General features: G+C 28.7%; 1 protein-coding gene across 1 annotated transcript in view; it reads right to left on the bottom strand.

The window, feature by feature from the left end:
• Positions 1 to 21,799, bottom strand: part of SIDL (SIDL trafficking protein particle complex subunit 10) — an 88,259-nt gene that overhangs the window by 36,033 nt on the left and 30,427 nt on the right. The window contains exons 9-14 of the mRNA XM_075371789.1: positions 21,159 to 21,391; positions 18,957 to 19,063; positions 18,613 to 18,862; positions 9,323 to 9,457; positions 6,351 to 6,477; positions 4,089 to 4,301 (exon numbers count right to left, since the gene is read on the bottom strand). Of these exons, the coding sequence (XP_075227904.1) occupies positions 4,089 to 4,301; positions 6,351 to 6,477; positions 9,323 to 9,457; positions 18,613 to 18,862; positions 18,957 to 19,063; positions 21,159 to 21,391 (1,065 nt within the window). The remainder of the gene's footprint in view (positions 1 to 4,088; positions 4,302 to 6,350; positions 6,478 to 9,322; positions 9,458 to 18,612; positions 18,863 to 18,956; positions 19,064 to 21,158; positions 21,392 to 21,799) is intronic.

Genomic DNA, 21,799 nt, shown 5'->3' with positions numbered 1-21,799 from the left:
TGGTACTGAACCACTATTCTTTGGTCTACACTTAAAAGTTTCCTTTTTCCTTTCCAGATCTACAACCTCTTCTTTATCATTAAATTCTATACTCTTCCTTCTCTTTGTCTGCGAAGACAAAGGCTCTCCAGGATGAGGGTTTTTATGTGGACCCTCTGCCATAGAAGTTCTGGATGTTAAGTTGTCTATAAACCTATATTTATGTGTCATGATATACAAAGATGCAGGCAGAGAGACGGTTGAGCATGCCCTGGATCATTGATCCTGCCTGGGTTGTCCCAGACAGCCGCCTCCCACAAATTTAACCTGGGCTGGGAAGTCAGGTTCTGCCTGACTGTCGATACAGATATCCCAGAGCTCATAGGGAGCCGTAAGGGCTCTGATACTCTATCCATTGGAGAATCCCTACCTAGGGTGAAGTGACTAACTCATACTGGATGGCACAAGTCTTCGGCAGAGCAAGCTATTTCATAATTGTATTTATTTATATAATTGTATTCTAGGAAAAGACTATTAATAATCTCTGTGTTAGTTTCTTGTTGCAGTGTTTTATTCTCTGCTTTTTATATACCTTTCCTATAAATTCACTATTGAAACCATTAAATATTACTATTTGTTTTATTAAACCTATTTCTTTCTTGAGTTTTTTTTTTCATTGTTCCTTGTATAATATATAAGTTATACAAATCAGCTTTTTATAAGTACCAATTTTTTGTGATTACGGGTGATTAGAATTTATATATATTTTAAAGATATTTTTTGTTGGTTTTTTATAAAGTGATGTTTCCAAAAAAAAACATTGTTTATGTTCATTTCAATCTCCATATCCAAACAATGTATTCACAAACAAAAGATTTACCTATGCGTTCACCTATTTTTACAATTACGATGGAAATTTTTATACAATGTTTTGAAAGTATTATAGTTCATGGTGTATTGGGCACACACCAACTGCTATTATGTGTAAGATATAAAGATGATATTTTGATCATATATAATCCAGTTAAAAATAATGAACATTTGATCCTTTTAAATAAACTTAATAATTGCAGTGGTAATCTAAAATTTACATTTGGGATGGAAAAGCACAGAAAAAAAAATATTTTTTAGATATTGAGATTGAAATAAACAAACAATATTATACAAACATCAGTTTACAGAACACCCACAATGAACAGTATTACAAATACATGTAAAATTCTTATCACCTGGTCAAAAAAAATTAAACCATAAAAATCTTATTTTTTGAGCTGCACATTACATAAAAAACAATAAAAATAAACTTAAAAAAGAAATGGATGAAATAAAGCAAATAGTGGTATATAATGGTTTGGGATGATAAAATTATACAAAAAGTCCGAAAAAAGAGATTATAAAGTGCCATGTAGTTTTACAAAAATACAAGAAAATAACACAGAGATAAGTATTAGTTTTTTCCTATAATACAAATTGTACAAATAAAATAATAGAAAAAATTACTAATGTTTATGATAAAAATAAATATAAAAAACCATATAAACCAAATAACCATATTATAAAATATTTAACAAATAACAATAATAATAGAGAGGACCTTAGGGGAATATACAAAATTAAATATAATGAATGTAATAAAATTTATATTGGTAAAACTAACAAATCTTTTAAAATAAGATTTAAAGAACATTACAATGCTTATAGAAACAGAAAAAGTGGTGTGTCTAATGTGGCCAACCATTTATTGCAGTGTAAGCTTAGTATACCAATTGTAAAAATAATTAAAAATTCTAGAGAATTGTAATAACAATGAAAATTGAATATACTTGGAAAATATTATATTTATAAATTTAAACATAAGTATGAAATGATGAACCACCTGACTATATTTGAAGATGATGTTTTAACTAAAGACATGGTGGGTTGTAAAAATTGACAACAATGATTACGAACATAACAAGTGTGATGTTTTAAATTTACAGCATTCCAATGGATTCATGAATTCAATGGATGCATTCCAATGGCAGTGGAGTTATATAATTACAAACTTTATAGTTATTAATGTGTTTGTATTTTAAATTCATTCAAGATTTTTATTCATTGTTTGGTGTAATTATGGAATTGTGTAAAGACTGATGATGTGGGATCCCTTGAAAGTTGACTACTGGTATTAGTTTTTTAGATTTTTTTTGTTACTGTGATTTAGTGGTTAAGTTGTTATTGAATTTAATTAGCATAGTGGCCAATATGTTGATAACTTATATGATTTTCAAAAAAAAAAAAAAATGCAAAAATATATAAATTAAAAATTAAAACTCTATTAATTAGTTGTTAACCATGAAACAATAACTTTAAATCACAAGACAAACATCAACCTTATGACATCATACTTCTCTATTGACGTGTACATGAACAAGATTCACCATAACACTATAAAATTTAAAACAACACAAACCTTGTTGGCTTTGTTAGCCTACTCCTTTTAATAGTATAACCTCTTCAGTTAGTGTGATAACTGTATTAAGTGAGTGAACAGTGAAGTCTCATAATTTTTTTTAAGTGTGTAAATGATTTAGACAGTTTTTGTTATATATATGGTGAGTTGACTGTAAAAACGTACAAGAAAAAAATTACATCTTTAATTACAAAGCTTAAAAATTATACTTTGTAAAATCTGAGATCATGATAAAACATTGGCTCCTTATGTAATATGTAACTAACTGTGTGTCCAACTTAAGAGGAACTTAAAGTAAAAGAAACGCTTTGTCATTTGGTGTCTCATTGGTTTGGCATGAGCCAAAGATCACATAACTGATTGTTATTTCTGTTTAAATAATGTGTCTGGAATTTCTAAGAAGTCCAGACTGTGTTCTATCCTTCATTGATATTTCACTCACAATAAATCCATTCCAGTTCTTGAGATTTCTTAAAAGTTGTTTTGTAAAAACAGTGATGAAAAACAGACATTGTGGAAGAAAAAAACCATGATTCACATCTTGGCAATCCATTAAGCCACATATCTTATACAAAGTGAGCTAAATGATTTGATAAGAGTTTGATAAACTTAACAAAAAATTAAGATTAACTTTTAGGTTCAAGACTGCAAAATTGGAATTTACTTTAAAGAAAATACAAAACTCTTACGCTATTGAAACCGACAAAAAGAGTTTTTCAATTCTTTGCTGAAGAAAATTACAGAGTTTACTGCACAAATACTGATGAGCTTATTGTACTATTAGGGCAAGTTCATGAAATCTGAGTGAGGGTTGGTGCCTTTTCATCGATTCCTCCATGTATAGCTTAAAAGCAACTCTGCTTCACGATAGTAATAAATATCCTTCTGCATAAATTTGTTATGGAATTAACATGAAAATACTAATGATGTTATGAAAACTGTTCCTGAAAAAGTAGATTATAAACAGGATAGTTGGAATGTGTGTGGAGATTTCTCCAGACGGTATATCGAGAGTTGGAGAATAGCTCTTTTGTTAGGCACACAGTTAGGGTATACAAAACACTGTTGTCTTATTTGTGAATGGAACAGCCAATTTGTGAATAGGGTTCAGGATTATGTAGTAAAACTGCGGAAGAAAGCCTCTAGTTAAACCAGAAAAAATAATTTTGACACCCCTTGATATCAAACTGCCATTAATAAAACATTTTGAAAATGCTATGGACAGTGAAGGATTCTGGTATATAAGGCAGAGAATCCCAAAAAAAGAAAAGCAAAAATTAAAGGGATTTTTATTGGCCAAAAAAAAACTGGTAAGGTATGAAATGTTTAGCTCTGTGTTGAAGGATATAGAACTCACTGCTTGGATTTCAAAAATTTTCTTAAAACAAGTAAAATTGGTAAAAAACACCTCATTGTATCTAAAAGCTGTTCTTAAACATGGCCAAGTATAAAATTAATACAGAATGTTATACTTTGAATTTAAGACTAATGTTACTGTTGCAAACAGCAAAAGCAATAGGATTAGATTAGATATAATCACATCACATACTGTCTTGGTAGAAAGTAAATAATTTATAATTCATATTTGTATATAAAAATCACAGAAGTGATTTCAATTTATTTCATATACTATTATAAAAAAGTAATTTTAATATACCTCATTTAACATGAATGAACCAGTATCAATAACAAGAGAAACATCCTGTAAAAGACCAGCAACTAATGAATCACCATTATGTAAATTAATAGAAGGTAAAGTCCCTGAGACTTGATAACATAACCTTGGAGATATCCCTGTTGATAAAAATTCTAACCCACCAGGCATAGTGATACAGAGTTGTCCTAATCTAAAACACCCTATTTCTTGAGTCTGTAAACAAAACAAAATGACATAGATTATGATATGAATCTAGTTAATTATCAAACAACATAAATAATTATGTCTGTAATATAAACTAAAAAAATATTAGTATTCTTATTTATAACATAGTGGTAACTGTAATAGTCCAGATGTTAGCTACTTGCTCAGCTGGTTTTCAGAGTCTAATTTACATCAAATATTGATTTTTTTTTTATATTTCATCATGAAAGACAAATTTTCAACATAGATTACAATTTTATCAACACCTAAATTAATAATATAAAGTAACATAGAAAACTATAACTAAAACCCTAAAACAGGTAGCTAGCTGAGCTGAAGTTGATTCAGAATGGGCTTCTCATTAGCAACCATTAAGTACATAATTCTGAATTTGACACAATACAGTCATTTGTCTCATCTTTTTTACACAGAGTAATTAGATATACTACTGTCAGTAAACACCATTATTTATTTTACAATTTTTTTAATTATTTTAAATAAAAAGATGAATTAGATTAATGCAATTACTCAAGAGCAATTATCTGTTGTAGCTAACAAGTCGCCGTTCCAGTAATCACCTATGTTACTTAAATGTGAGAGACTGCCTACCCCCGATAATAAGATGTTATTTGATGGCAACAGCACAAGTATTTATGCATTTGAGTATCTAAGCATCCTGGTCTGTTTCCTTCTAGGCCCAAATGGGAACATCCCAACTTTTTTATAAAAAAAAAATTTAAACATATATAAATTTACTACAACTTGAAAAAACTGTGTTTAATAATAATAAGAGTTTAGATGTAAGGCATGTTGCAAGGATATATTCTTAAAATTACAAAATTACTCCTAAATGCTAATGTTTAAATAAGAAGCAAACTTTAAATTTAAAATGTAGTGTGCAGATGATGTCTTGTAAGAATTATTATTTTACTAAAATCTGCAGCTTATCCTATGGACTGGGAGCCAAATTGTAGTAGACAGAACACATTTCTGGATTGTGGGTAAGAAAAACATATAGGAGAAAGTAAACTGAATAAACAGATATACATACACGTAGGCAGTCTCTGTAGGGGAGCAGAGAAAAAGAGGGGGACAGTAAACTCCAAAATGTCATAAGGCCTATAAAAATAATACTACTATAATACCAGTGGTAACAGACAAGAACTGGCCACTTGTAAATATGCCATACTGAAAATTAAATGCTTTCTAAAAGCAGATCGCCATACTGTACATGCGACCTTAATAGATGGATAACTGTGGAAGAGACCAGATAAAGGAATTATTATTGAAAGAGGGCAGCAGTAGTTTCTGGAGTTGTTAACAGCACAAACTAATTCATTATATGTTTCAGTGCTGTGAAGCTGAAAGCTTTGGAAGCACATAGCTATATCTTTTGTGGAAATGATATCCCTCAGCCTTTTTCTTCTTATCAGTATGGTGATATCCTTCCTTAGGTATATTCCATAGGTAAAATAGTTCCAGATCAAATCTCCAGTTGTGAGGACTAATCAAGATGAGACCATCACGAAGTATGAAAAAGAAGGCATTTTTTGAGTGAGAGGGTCAAGTGTTCATACTTAATAAGATTGGTACAGTGCATAATTTAAAACAAGAAATGAATAGGCTAGAGCTAGATGTAATAGAATTAAGTTATGGCAGAAAGATGAGAAAGATATTTTGGTCAAGAATTTATAAAATAATTAATAAAAAAATTTAACAATGGAGATGCAGCAGGATTAGAATAATAATGAATATGAACATAAGAGAAAGGGTTTAATAAAAGAAGAATGTGTAGGAGTTAAAAACTAGAGAAAGACAAAGATTGCATAAAGTAGATAATGGAGATGCGCAAATTATACCAAAGTTAAAACAGCAGCACAGAACAGAAAAAAGGAAAATGGCATCTAATTAATCAAAATGACTAGTAATATAAACAAATAAACAAAATCTTTGATAAAAGATAATTCACCACACTGGATCCTCTAGAAAAAAAAATCCTGTGTAAATTAAAAAATAATAAGTATCATTAATCTTATTTTATACTTGTTAAAGACTTACCTTAACTCTTAATATGACTGAATTATGACCAGAATTAATTGAAATATTATCAGCAAAAACAGATCTTGAAAAATCACTACGATTGTTGGTTGACAATTTTCTAAATCTACCATGACTATCTTGCCTCCTTAAAAACAAAAGAAAAATTAATTTAACAAATTTTAATACATTAATCATAATTCAAAAAACATAATAATACTAATATTTACAAGAGAATTCTGGTTCTTGTCTTAAAACTTAATAATTAAAATATGTTATAATTCAATATTTTATAGTACAATAAATTATATTAATGAGAAAAAATTAAAAGCATAATAAGAGTGATTATAAAAAAATATATTTTAAATTTAATTATTACTGCACTTATAATATAGAGAAAAATTTCAATATATACAAAGTATAACATCAACAAAACACATTATTTTTATATTAAATTTGTAACATGAAGTAGCATCAAAAAATTCGTTGGTTTATTGGTGTCACAATTTGAACAGTAATTGTGCAGAGAAATTATTGTTTCACAAGTTGGCAACGTTTTTGATGTTGTATGGCTGATATTGTTCTTTTTCCTCTCCAACAATAGCAACAGCATACTTGACATTTATTTTTTAGATATCACAGTTCACAATGTTTTGTAACTAAACGGTGAACATACATAAAATTTTGTATTTTGCATTTTACTAAATGCTGTTGAAGTCATTACAGTGCTTAAAAAACACATGATGAAATGAAGATGAAAAAAGGAAATGAATAGAATAAGTGTTTATGTGAGTATCATGTTAATTTTAAAATGATAATTTTCACAGAAGTCACATATCTACTGTGGCAAATGATAAAAACATTACATGTTCAAAGAAAGCATAAGAAAATTTATTTATAAAATAGCATCAGAAGCTGAATCAATGAGAAGTTGTCATAGTACTTTCCACAATTATTTGAAAATATAGTGATTGTCAACTATCTTATAAAAGTTTTCCCAGTACAACGATTGTGCTGGTATAGATGCATGGTTGCATGGCATAATGTAATGTTTTTAGAACATCTACCAAACTCTCCCCCAACTTCTCACCAGCTGATTTTTATTTCTTTTCTTGCCTGAAAATTACTCTGAAAGGAAATATATAAGATTAACAGTGATGAAATTAAGGAGATTTCTAGAATGCAGAAAAGTTAAAAAGAATTTCATGAACAGTGCAGCTGCTGAAGGAAACAACTCTTAAGAAAATAAAAATTAAAACAATTTAATATCAATAGTTTTTTATTAAAAAAATATGGTAATAGCTTTTTGAAGCTACTTTGTATATTTCCACTGAAAAAGGTCAAATTTTTGTTTTACCATTGATAATCTGACTGATATCATTCTCATACATTTTTTATTCTGTAATAATCCCTCTATCTAATATACGAGTCTCCCCTAATAAATTTTGCACATATATGTGTAACATGGGAATGAAAAGAGATACTGGAATGAAATAAAAATTACCTTAGCTATCTTATCTTAAATAAAAAATACCTTACCTTAAACAATACCTTAGCTACAAAATGCAGTATTAGTTTTTCAATATAATCCCCATTTAAACTGATACACTTTTCTCAATGGTGACTCATTTTTGCATTCTGTTACTGAAAAAATCTGGTGGTCTTTCTCGGATCCAAGTGGCCATAGCTTCCTCCACCTCATGGTTGGTGGTGTAATGATTACCTTTGAGATCCCTCTTGAGGTGACAGAAGAAGTGAAAGTCGCATGGAGCCAAATCCAACGTGTATGTGTGTATGTTGGATGTGGAATCGGCTCAAACTTCAGCTTGCAGAGAGCCATCAGAGAGTTTGCGTGGTACCCATAGAGCACAGATTTTACAGTAACTCAATTGTTCGATGATATGGCCTACTCGTTTTTTAGATGTGCCTAACTGGATAGTGATGTATTGTTGGGTGATTTGCCAGTCACTTTGAAGTAAACTGTTCACCTCCATTCAATGTTTCTTGAAAGTCACAGAAACTGGTCATCCTCTGCGAGGTGCGTCCTTAATTGTCACTTAACCAGCTTCACATTCGGGAAATTTCAACGCCTACCTATTCACAATACTCCTGTCAAATTTCTCTACTGTAAACCACTTTTAAAAGATAAAAAATACTTATAGGATGCACATTTTCTGTCATTAAAAATTTGATCACTGCACACTACTTTAACTGTGTTGACATATTGGCTGTACTTGACTCCATTTTAACTGCTCCTGAAAACAAACCTGTAAACTGATTTCAACGTATTCTCACAGGTTTGTAGGGGAGGATTTTAGCTATCATGTACTGCCATGCCCAACTCGATAGAACCTTTTGTCTCCATGTAGCATGCTAGTGTGCAAAATTTATCATCTGAATTTTGTATTTAATATCTGCTTCATGAACTGTAATCTTTTCTCTTCTGAATACCTTCTCAACTTCTTTCTACAACCAAATCAACTAAACTTTAATATCTTAATATATATAGTTCATTAATTTTTCTTTTCTTTGCAAGGTTCTGCAACAAACCTCACCGTTAATTTATTCTCCGTGCATAACTCAAAATTATAATAAAAATAGTCAAGAAACATTTAATAATTGAGAACATTTTTCATGCTTGTTTCAATTTAACTGGTGTACATGATACTCTCTGAAGTGTCCGATATCTTGAGCTGTTTTTGAATTGCGGCCTACAAGCAGTCAGTATCCTTTTTTTTAGTGGAGTCTGCTACATCAAACATACTGGATCAGTAAAATGGGATATCTACGGTTAATTTTGAACCCAGTAACATAATGGTGACAAGAAGACAGCACTGTGTTACTATTAATAACTATCTGGTTTGCCAATGTACTATCAGCCTTCTGAACAGGAACAAAAGTATTAACCCTCTGTACCACTCTGATAAAAAGTTACTTTTATGTAACAGAATCCTCTAAATTCAATATCTAATTAGGATCGCACTGATACCTACTTGATATATTGCTTTAACTTGGGACAGGTGAAATTAGCAGCAGCTAAACTTTTATCTTGCTGAATTTCCAAACTTTCTTTAAAGCTGTACTTTCTATGCATTGGACTAATGGGACGTAAATCTTCCTTACCTCCTCTGAAAAAAAAGAGAATAATAGTAAAAATCACTAAAAGAAAGAAGATTTTTGTTTAATAAGTTCATATAAATTAATCCTACAGTTTTCTATTATAAAGGGAAAAAAACATAAAACTACTCTATATTCTACAATTTATGAGAAAAAATGTGATTTTAAAAACACCAACAAAAACAATCTTCATCAAAATCAATCATTATTACTAATATATCAAGTGAATAAGAATAATAGAAATAGAAATATGCAAAAATTTACTTAACATTACCAAATTACACAGTAAATAAGTTCATCAGATATGTGTTAAGTCAAAATAATGAGTTCTTTTCAACCTCAATACTTTATCATCTTCAAAATAGTGGGGTATATCACTATGTAAACTTGCACAGTCAATTAACATGTTTATGTGAATACGTTTCTGAGATGGAAGTAAAATTTTACATTACTCCATCATTTACTCATTGTAAAAATGGTTAAACAACATAAACAATGACTTACTTGAACAGTTACAACATAGGTAGACACTCTTAACATAATATAAAATGTTAGGGCTTTGCTTTAGACAGTGATAGGAACTGTATGTTGATAAAATTCCTTATGGCTATGTAATTAAAAAAAAATTGGTAATTTTTTAAAGAGATCTTGAACATGCAGATGAAGATCTCATCTTAATCTTGAACTGCACAAAATATGTTTGAATTGTTTTCAAATACACTAATGATTATATAGTAAAAAAAATAATAAACATATATATATATCTAATATACAACATAATATTCTTTCATCCTCCACAAAGAACAGAATTAGGCACTCTTACCTTTAATTTTTTTACTTCATCAAAACACTTTCGAGGCTAAGCCCATCCTCAGTGATTTCTTTTATAAATTCTTAAACTGTTTATAATTTACACAATAACTCTATTAGCTTTTTACATCTTGTAAAAATAGTTTGTTTAAAATAAATTTAAAAAAATCTTTAAAATAAATTTAAAACTAATATTTGCTCAGTTAAGAAAGAAAAAGTATTACAATAACAATTAATTTATTATATCTTATCTTTGTAAACCAATAATTTTAATAAGAATGTTCCCATAAAATTCAGTTTGCATATTTATAAGGCTGAATTAACATTTATATCTATATAAGAGGTCTGTAAATAAGGTAATGAGACTGGATCAGAAAAACTTTTTAATTACAATCCAATTATACATGGACTCTATCACCTTCGAAATAGTTCCCTTAGGAAGCCATGCAATGCTTCAAATGGTTTTCCCACTCTTCATAGCAGTGTTGGAACTCAGAAACCAGAATATCCTTCACATGCTAGGTTACATTTTTTTAATGTTTTCTACTGTTCCAAAATGGTGTCCTTTGAGGTGTTTTTTTAAAATCAGGAACAGGAAAAAGTCACAGGGACTCAAGTCAGATGAATAAGGTGGTTGAGGAATTACAGAAATGTTTTTTGTTTGCCAAAAACTCATTAATTGAGAGTGCAGTGTGACAAGTTGCATTGTCATGCTGCAGCATCCAGTTGTCTTTCGATGGCTGGTTTCACACGGGCAACTCTTTTTTGCAGTCTTTCAAGAATTTCTCGGTAAACATATTGATTTACAGTCTGTCCTGTAGGCAAAAACTCCTTATGGACAATGCCATTACTATCGAAGAAACAGATGAGCATGGTTCTGATTTGCTCATATTTGCTTTTTTGGGACATGGTGAGTTTCAAGTGTGTTATACTCTTTGCTCTGGCATTTTATTTCTGGGTCGTAATCAAATATCAAGAATCATTACCAGTAAACATTTTTTAGAATAACAGGATCAGTTTCAATTCATCCTAGAAGATCGTGACACACTTCCACCGATTTGTGTTTCTGTTCAATAGTGGGTTTATTGTGACCAATTTTGCACAAACTTATTTCATGTCTAACTTGTCTGTCAAAATTTGATGGACTGTAGTATGGTTCAAACTCAATTGTTCTACATCATTCTGACAGTTACTTGCCAGTCATACTGTATCAAATCTATGCTTCGCTCAACATTGTTGTCACTTTTTGTTGTTAACGGTCTTCTAGAGCGAGGATTATCTGCAAATAATTCCCGGCTATTTGAAAATGCTTTAAACCACCTAAAAAGTTGGGCTTGTGACAGAGCTTCATTCCATACGTCCTTTTCATTTTTGAAAAAGTTTCAGTAACATTTTCACATAGTTTAACACAAAACTTGATTGCACAATGTTGCTCATAATTATTTTAATCATTTTTGTAACGCACAACAAAAACTCATAAACAAACTTTTTGTGAAATGAGTCTCACAGGGCAACAATAGACTAAAAATATTAATACCTTATATAAACCAGCTGTTCATACAATCATATATTTAGTAGTAACTTTACAGTGTTGCCACTGACTACCAAAAAAAAACACAAACTAGCCTCATTACTTTATTTACAGACCTCGTATATACAATTTTTCTAAATTTACAATTTTTTATTACAGTTTTTATCTTCAACTTTTTCAACTATTTCCAAATTATCTTCTAAACTAGTTTTTACCAATATACATCTTTTCGCAATTGTTGCATTTAATTTTATAAATACAGGAAGAATCATACTTATTTTTTACTTTTTCATTATTATAAAATTTTAAATGTTTTATTATATGATTATCAGGTTTATATTTTTTATTATTATATGCATAGATTAAGTTTTCTACAATTTTATTTGTATAAGAGTATTTTACATAAACATTTTCACTACTTTTATTGACTTTGATGGGTAATAAAGTAAATAATATTTGTAAATAATAATATAAGTAATAATAATATTTGTAAATAATATAAGTAAATAATAAAGTAATAATATTTGTATTATTGAAAAATTCTGAATTATTTTTTATTAATATTATCAATCAATAGCGTATGATATCCATTTTTTAGAGCTATAATCTTTATACTATTTATTTCGTTATACAATTCCTGTTTATCGTTTATGTATTTTACTGCTCTGTTTATCATGTTCTTAAAAATATTAACCTTTTGGGACCAAGGATGATTAGAATTCCTATTTATAATAATTTCATTTGAGGTAGGTTTTTTTATATATTCCAGTTATTTGATTGTTTTTGTTTTAATATTTACATCTAAATAATTTATTTTTCTATGTTCCATTTTACATGTAAATTTTAAAGTTTTATGATACAAATTTAACTTATTTAAAATTACTTCACGTTCATTATTTGTGTTCATATATAACTAAAATATCATCCACGTATCTGAACCATAATAAAATTTTATCTAATGATTTATGCTATACACTATTCTCTTTCAAATTCCTGCAGATAAATTTCTGACATTATAGCAGATAAGGGAAATCCTATGTATAAAACATTTTCTTGTGTATAACAGGTTCCATTAAATTCAAAATAATTCTCCTTACATATATTTCTAATTATTGTTATAATATTATTTATAAATTTTTGGTTTTTACCTGCTTTTATTTTCTATTACTGAAATTGTATAATCAATGGGTGTATTTGTGTACATATTATTTATATTAAAGCTAATCATTTTAGTATCATTATTAATAATTTTTAATTTATTTAATTTATTAATCATACCTGTTTTTTATAATATATTTATATTCTAAATTTATCTTTAATCTAATTACTTTTTTCAATAATTTTAGTAATTATATAATTTGGGGATGTTTTGAAGTTAATTAATGGTCTCATAGATATACCTTCCTTGTGTAATTTAGGAAGACCTGTAAGTTTTGGGGCATAAGGAATAAATGGATATAACCTGCTATGATATTTTAATTTATTATTACAATTAAATATTTCCTTGTATTTAACTTTGAGATCTTTTATAATTCTTAAAAATTTATTGGTTGGGTCATTAATTATTTTAAAACCATTTTCATTTATATATTTATTTATTATTCATTGTATTTATAAATTGAAATAATAACGGGAGTTTTTGTTTTATTGGACTCTATACAATTACTTTCTTTTAATTTGTTTTTTAGTTTGTAAATTTTATTTTAAAATTTTTATTATAAATTAATTTTTTGTTATTTTTATTTTAATTTTAAACTTATTAATTTTATTACTTATATAATTTTTAATTTTATCTTTTTCTTCATTAGTACAATTAATTTTGTCTCTATTATATTCTGAATCTATTATCACGCTTTTTATAATTTTATTTATGTTATTATTTGGTAAGTTAAATTTAATTGAGTTTGCAATTATTAATTTTTCTTCATTTTGAAAACAAATTTCCTTAGATTCACTAAATTATTATTTATATTATCTGACTTTTTCTGTATATTATCAATATCTGTACAAACTATACTATATTTATTTATTTCATTGTTTGTTATTTGATTTATATTATAAATGCTTTCTGTTCTATACATTGTTATACACATGTCTACACATTGTCCTACCATTTTTCACTTCTATTAAATCATGTATTTTTTTGTAATTTGTTTTTATTATTTCTTTTTTAATGTTAATTCTTATTAAAAAAAATATATAATTGAACATAATATTACCCAAAATTTTTAATAAATTTAAATGTAAATTGTATAATTCAATGTTTATGCAATTTCTCTTGTAATATACATATTTTATTTCCTGCTTTATTCTAAAACCTTCCCGCATATGCCTTAGTTTTATTTATGATTTTATTATATTGAAAACCCTTAATGTTTAATTTTACATACTTAGGTATTAGATTTAATCTAAACATTTTTTATTGAAGTTATTGAATTAATAACTTTACATAATTTTTTGTGTAAATTGTAATACCTATACGACAACTTTGCCTGGTTGGCATTTATTATTAATTTACTAAGGTTAAACTTCTCAAGTCCTTTTTTTATCTCCGTATGTAAATATCTATATAAAAATATAATATTCTTTCAGCCTCTGCAAAGCACAGAATTAGAGAAATACTGTAAATAGTTTAAGAGTTTATTAAAGATATTACTGAGGATGAGGCTTAGGCCCGAAAGCATTTTGATGAAGTAAAAAAATTAAATTAAAGGTAAGAGTGTTTCTCTAATTCTGTGCTTTGCGAAGGCTGAAAGAATATTATATTGTATATATATATTTAATTTGATGCAAAATTGACTGAAAAGATTGAAAGCTTATTTTGGCTACTATATTTGGCAGGATTTTTTTCAGCGCAACATAAACATGATAAAAGTTCCAATTTAATAACAAATGTAGTTAAAATTGAAATGGTTTACATACTGATGTCTGTAAAAAGTTTCAAAATTTTACATATTCAGTGACAAATACTTTCCCATAAGATTCCAGCAAAGATTTTGTAGTAGCTGTATTTTTCTAGAAGAAATACAAATGATGTGAGAGAGGTATTTCAATACAGAAAAAAGATTTTGTGATGAAATGGATTAGAAATTTATTCAATTATTCATTTTTTTAAGTAACTAACCATCCAATTACAACAAACTTTATTTAGATAACCACCCAATTGCAGTTATGAATGAAATTAATTTCTGTAGGATGTGAAAATGCCAACCTATCTGGGATTCGAACCCAGGACCTTCAGGATGAAACACAGAAATTATAAGACACCACCATAGAGATCAACACTGACGGTTTTTTATTATATCAATTTTATTTTTATTCAAAAACTTATTTAAATTTTCTAAATTTTATTATATTTTTACCTAACATGCACGTAATTATTTCTTTATGTGTATTATGCACAGAAAATTCACTAAACAGGTAAATTTGAGCATTAGAAACATAAGCGAGATACTTACTTGAAAGCAACCTTTTAATTTTTTTAATCCTGAATCAACACTGATACATACACTCCTTCCAATTTACCTATACTTTTGAAACCTGCTGGTCTTTGGGGATGCTGTCTAGCAACTTTCATATATGAATTGTTTATCACTCAAGTGAGTTTTTAGTAAACTGAACAGGTAAAGCTGCTTGGAGATAAGTCAGACGATGAAGAATTTCCCAGACTACATTATTAATTCTCTCCTAGGTTAATCAAGCTACATGAGGTCTGGTATTGTTGTTACTGAGAAATTAACTTCTAGTCAGTAGGCCCATACACTTTCTTCAAACAATATTCCAAAGTATCAATAGAACTTCACAGTATGATGAAGCATTTACATAATCACTTCATTTCATTTCTTTAAGTACGCAAACAGTAAATATTGCCTAACAATTTCAAAATACTGGAACCATAATCCTACCAGATGGCAGTCAACCTTGACATTAAACAAATTGTATGTTTCAATTGCACACAATCAAACTTAGGTTTAGGTTGGTAGCAATGCGCCTAAGATTCATCCCCAGTAATAATCCTGTTAAGCATATCTTCTTAATTGCTAAACCAAGCGAGTGATATGTCATAGGATAAAAGCCTATTCAATTCATTTAGTGTTTTTCAAATCACTTATTTGAACACTCATGAGAGTATATTTATGAAAATTCAAACTATGATGCATTATGCTGGAGGCTAAACCATGAGAACCACTGTTTAATGCTATCTATCGTTACAGCCAATCAGACTGAATTTCCTCCTTCATCTGCCGCATCACTGATCCAATGGTAATCTAAATAGAATGATCTGATTAGTTTTTGTTAAAATTTTGTGTATCCTTGAAAGATTGTTTTACATAAAAAAAACACTTCTCACATAACAGGAAACATTTCCATAAGAATATCTTTCAAAGGAAGAAACATATCGTAACCAAAAAAAATGAACAATAATAGATTGCTCTTTTAACTGTTCAAGCATGATCATAATTTTTAAACTAAGCTCGGCTTCTATGACTCTGATACTAAACAACTGCTTATGGTTACTTTAAGCTGGCGAATGCTGCCAGCAAACACCTTCAAAAACTAACATTTCAATTACTCCACATAAGTTAACTGACTTCCTCCTGTTAGACCGATCGAATAACTCATTAGATGGGGAAAATATTGTTACCTGGACCTTTATAAGTGGAAATAGTAAAGAGGCTTATAATAAATGTAAAAAAAAATAAATGCGTGAGAGGGGGCGGTGGAGGGCTGATTTGGAGGGGTTGAAAAATGGTATTATTACAATTTCTGGTGAAAGTTGACGTCAAAATTAAATTATTTTTGTGGAATGAAAAATAAAAAGAAGTTTTTTTGCAATTTTCTCGGAAATTTTGTGGTTATGTTAAAGTGTTCTTTACAAAAGTTGTAAATTTCTGCATGATCTACAACTTTTGTTTTTTTTTTTGTCTTCAGTCATTTGACTGGTTTGATGCAGTTCTTCAAGATTCCCTATCTAGTGCTAGTCGTTTCATTTCAGTATACCCTCTACATTCTACATCCCTTACAATTTGTTTTACATATTCCAAACGTGGCCTGCCTACACAATTTTTTCCTTCTACCTGTCCTTCCAATATTAAAGCGACTATTCCAGGATGTCTCTTCTTTTAACTATATTTTTCCAAATGCTCCTTTCTTCATCTATTTGCCGCAATACCTCTTCATTTGTCACTTTATCCATCCACCTAATTTTTAACATTCTCCTATAGCACCACATTTCAAAAGCTTCTAATCTTTTCTTCTCAGATAGTCTGATTGTCCAAGTTTCACTTCCATATAAAGTGACACTCCCAACATATACTTTCAAAAATCTTTTCCTGACATTTAAATTAATTTTTGATGTAAACAAATTATATTTCTTACTGAAGGCTCGTTTCGCTTGTGCTATTTGGCATTTTATATCGCTCCTGCTTTGTCCATCTTTAGCAATTCTACTTCCCAAATAACAAAATTCTTCTACCTCCATAATCTTTTCTCCTCCTATTTTCAACTTCAGTGGTCCATCTTTGTTATTTCTACTACATTTCATTACTTTTGTTTTGGTCTTGTTTATTTTCATGCGATAGTTCTTGCGTAGGACTTCATCTATGCCGTTCATTGTTTCTTCTAAATCCTTTTTATTCTCGGCTAGAATTACTATATCATCAGCAAATCGTAGCACCTTTATCTTTTCACCTTGTACTGTTACTCCGAATCTAAATTGTTCTTTAACATCATTAACTGCTAGTTCCATGTAAAGATTAAAAAGTAACGGCGATAGGGAACACCCTTGTCGGGCTCCCTTTCTTATTATGGCTTCTTTCTTATGTTCTTCAATTATTACTGTTGCTGTTTAATTCCTGTACATGTTAGCAATTGTTCTTCTATCTCTGTATTTGAACCCTAATTTTTTTAAAATGCTGAACATTTTATTCCAGTCTACGTTATTGAATGCCTTTTCTAGGTCTATAAATGCCAAGTATCTTGGTTTGTTTTTCTTTAATCTTCCTTTACTATTGGAAAGTAAAGTCTATCGACTTTACCTTCCAATACAACTTTTGTATTGGAAGGTAAAGTCCCTCCAACCCTCAAATCATCCCTCTACCCCCTCTGCTCATGCATTTATTATTTTTTTTTTACATTTATTATAAGTCCCTTTACCATTTCCACTTATAAAAGTTCAGGTAACTTTTTTTTTAAGTGTAATTTGGTTGGATGTAATGTGCATGTCTGTGCTTGTAAAAATCAAAAAGATATCCTAATGATAATAATATTAAGTATTATGAAGATATTTTATAATATAAGGAAGATAAGATAAATTAAGTACTTTACACTAATAAGAATAATTATTTAATAATAATAATAATTATATCTAAGTGCATTGCTGTTCACTCCTTTATTTCTCAACACAAAACATATTAATACCATAAAAGGCTAAAAATGCACCATCAGTTTATTTGTTAAGCCTACCTGTCAGGATGTCCCACACCTGATTGGGGGTTTAATTTCTTTCATTCAATTGTTCTTGTTTATAGCAGCATTAGTGCAGGTGGTAATGAGTTTTTGATTACACATGAGAATTAAAGACAAATAGAAAATTTCTTTACTTTATCTCTTCAATACTCATAATTAGTTCCATACACAGTTTACCTTTTTTTTTTATTTTACTAATTTTTTTATATTAGTAAATTAAAATAAAAAAATTTTCAAAATTAACAATAAAAAAACAATATCCTTTTTTATGTTTAATGGCACAAATCTATACTGAATATTGAAGCATAACAAACATGTTCGCTGCTGAAAAATGGTTAAGTAAAGAGAAAAACTTACTTCATAAGATGTTTATCACATTGAGGATCTGAATCAGCCTTATTATCTTTAATTTTTTTATTAGATCTTGCATCTTTTTTTGTAGAAGTTACTGGTTCCACAGAGAGAGCGATATGTGAACATGAAACTGGAAGTGGAAACTGTGAAATTATTTCTATTGTTGCTTCGACAGTCATTTCTGTTTCTAAAACCTGTACCGATACACTAGCTAATGAAAAAGCATCAGCTAAATCTGTAGTCCAATGCGGTTCTATAACAATATAACATAAACGTTTTTAATTAAATAATGATCATAATCAATTTATTAATATATGATCATGATTTATTATTCTGAATTTTCATACCTGGTTTTACTTCTTCTAAGGTTTTCCATATTTTTTCAAAGTATGATATCCGTGTCGATTCTTCTAAATCACTAGAACTTGCTACACAAACGCACATTTTTGTAAATCTAAACAACAAAGTAAATATCGCATTAAAAATCCAATACATGAACCAGGATTGCAATAAAGTAGAGAGATAATTTTTGTAAATCAAGTAAGCTAATCAAACCACACAGAGAATGTCATGGAAGATCAAGGTGTTTATAAACATAAACATGACCTAAATTCATATATATTACACATTAAATTTATTGTTTTAAGTATTTTGTACCCTACATTCCTTATACCAGTACTTTAGTTAATTCTTGATGCCTTACTTTCTGACTATCTTTTATTTTTCTTCTTGTTTCTGTTACATATTACTCTATTAATGTCAGGAATAATACTAGTGGTATAAAATAATGTTCTTACTTATAAATACAATTTTTTCACGCAATGAGTCTTTTTTCTTAGAGGCTAATTTAATTTTATTCTAAAATTATAGAATAACTATGAGCTCAATGTATAATTTTTTAGCTAAGACTGTACCAGTAAACAAACTCATTTGATATTCACATGTAGATGAATTAGAACTGTCTGTGTAACAAGTTACTATATTCAACAGCCGCATACAGTCTAATAGTTGAGTGAAAATTACTATCTTGTTTAATTACTGGAAGCAAAATAAATTAATCTTCACAATAATAATTAATTTTTTTACACGTATTTAAGAAAAGAAGTGCTGATAGGTAAATCTATTTCAAACCTATCACCTTGATTACATTTAGGTTCACTGTCTAAAAATAAGAATTTTCACCAACTTTTGTTATAGATTACAATAATCATTATTTTATATTTAAAATAATAAATATCTGTACACATGTCACGGCAAATTCACTTAATAATTCAAGTGCACCAGATTTCTACTACACAAATAGTAGCCATGTTCACAATCAGGTATGATTCAACATGACGAGTCAACAGAGTTGCCATTATTTCATTCACAATAAAGCAGAGGGACCTTTTGTATATATTATCTAAATCAGGTTACCATCAATGTTTCCTTGTGTTTTGTGACTTGGTAAAAATGAACATACTTTTATATTGATAGTCCTAATAACACTATTGAGACACAATATTTTAAAGCATAATAAAAAACCTGTAACAACTTATAGACTGTTTCTTGTCATTTTAAAATATTTAGTATGTTTCTCTTAGTTTCTTTTGAAATTCTGTAGTGGATCAAATACAAATGTGTATTTTGCTCTATCCGTTAAGGCCAAAGCTCAATTGTGTGCGGGGAAAATCTTGGTCACTGTATTCAGGGAATCAAAAGACTTTATGGATTTTTTCCGTGAACAAAGAACAGTTAATATTACTGCCAACTCCTTAAATAAGTTAAGGCTGTTTATTAGAAGAAAAGACAATAACAAACCATTAGGGATATCATTTAGCTTTAACAATGCCAGGGCACACATGGCAAACTAAACACGTCAAAAATTAGAAGAAAAATACTGGTTCCATTGAAACATTAATCTCACAGCCCAGACCTACACCTTGTCAAGAAGACACTATACGAATCGCTGAAGAGTAGAGGCTTGCATATGCATGACAATTCCTCAACTGGCTCATGACATGCTCCTCTTCTTTTAACAGTGAAGGGCAAAAACCTTCTAACTCAATGGAACTAATTTATTTCTAAAGCAGTTGATTATATAGAAAAATGATGTAATTTTTATACCAATAAAATTTAAAACATAAAATTTTGTTAATACCTGATCCATTATTGAATGAATATAAATGTAAAATGTGCCAAATTTAAAAGTCATCATGAAATATACACTAATTATATTTGATGCTGTTGCTGCTTCTTTTATTTATAAAATATAATGCGATTATATAATATAAATTTTCTATATATATTTTAAGAATGTTCTTGAACCTAACAACTGCAACTATTACTGCTGATTATTCATCCAGCAAAAATTCTTGTGATGGAGATCATTAACTAGTTCTGAACAACAACTTGCCATTCAAATGAGAATTTTTGTTATAATGACAATGAGCTTTACAGTTCACTAATTTTGATTAAAGTATGGTTTATACATTATTCCACACTAAAATAGTTAATAAAACTTTTCATATATTAAAACAAATAAGGATAAGAAATAATAATTTATTCACTTTTCTTTATCTCCAATACTTTGATAACAAGAAGCAAGTTCTAATCTTGTTTGAGATGCAAGTTTACCCCAACCATCTTCTTCATAAGATCGCAAAGCATTGACTAGAAATAATGAAGCAGTGGTAAGATCACCAACACGTCTGTAGAATGCCGATAAATCTTTTCCGATTAAATGTGCAGACCTTGTTCTTCCAATATGTTTATAGGTTCCCATTGCTAATTCAGACAATTCCTATAACACCACAACAGTGTAATTATAATTCAATTTTATAACATGTTTGTAACATTAATTTAGATTTATGAAAGTTATAAGAATTTACTAATTTAAAAAAAAATTACACAATTATTTTTTACATAAATTATCCAGTTATAGAAAAATAAATTTTATTGTTATACAGTAAATGATTGTAACTTACCACCACCTTTAGAAACTGTAATTGGTCTCTAGTAGCCACAGCCACTTAAAAATAATAGTTATAGATTACATAAATCTTGTAAAAAACATGTGTACTTAAGTATTGGCATCTGTATATTCTAAATTAATGAAAACCAAAACCTTTTTGATTATTTTGTGTTCATAAATAGTTTTAGAGAAACAACTGCGAGCAGATTTTGTGAACAGAAAATTTGGTTCATTTCT

The sequence above is a fragment of the Lycorma delicatula genome, chromosome 7 (genome assembly GCF_047948215.1).
Source record: "Lycorma delicatula isolate Av1 chromosome 7, ASM4794821v1, whole genome shotgun sequence".
Classification (NCBI taxonomy): Eukaryota; Metazoa; Arthropoda; class Insecta; order Hemiptera; family Fulgoridae; genus Lycorma; species Lycorma delicatula.
Note: the sequence above shows the minus strand (reverse complement) of the source record. Positions and strands in the feature narration are given on the sequence as shown.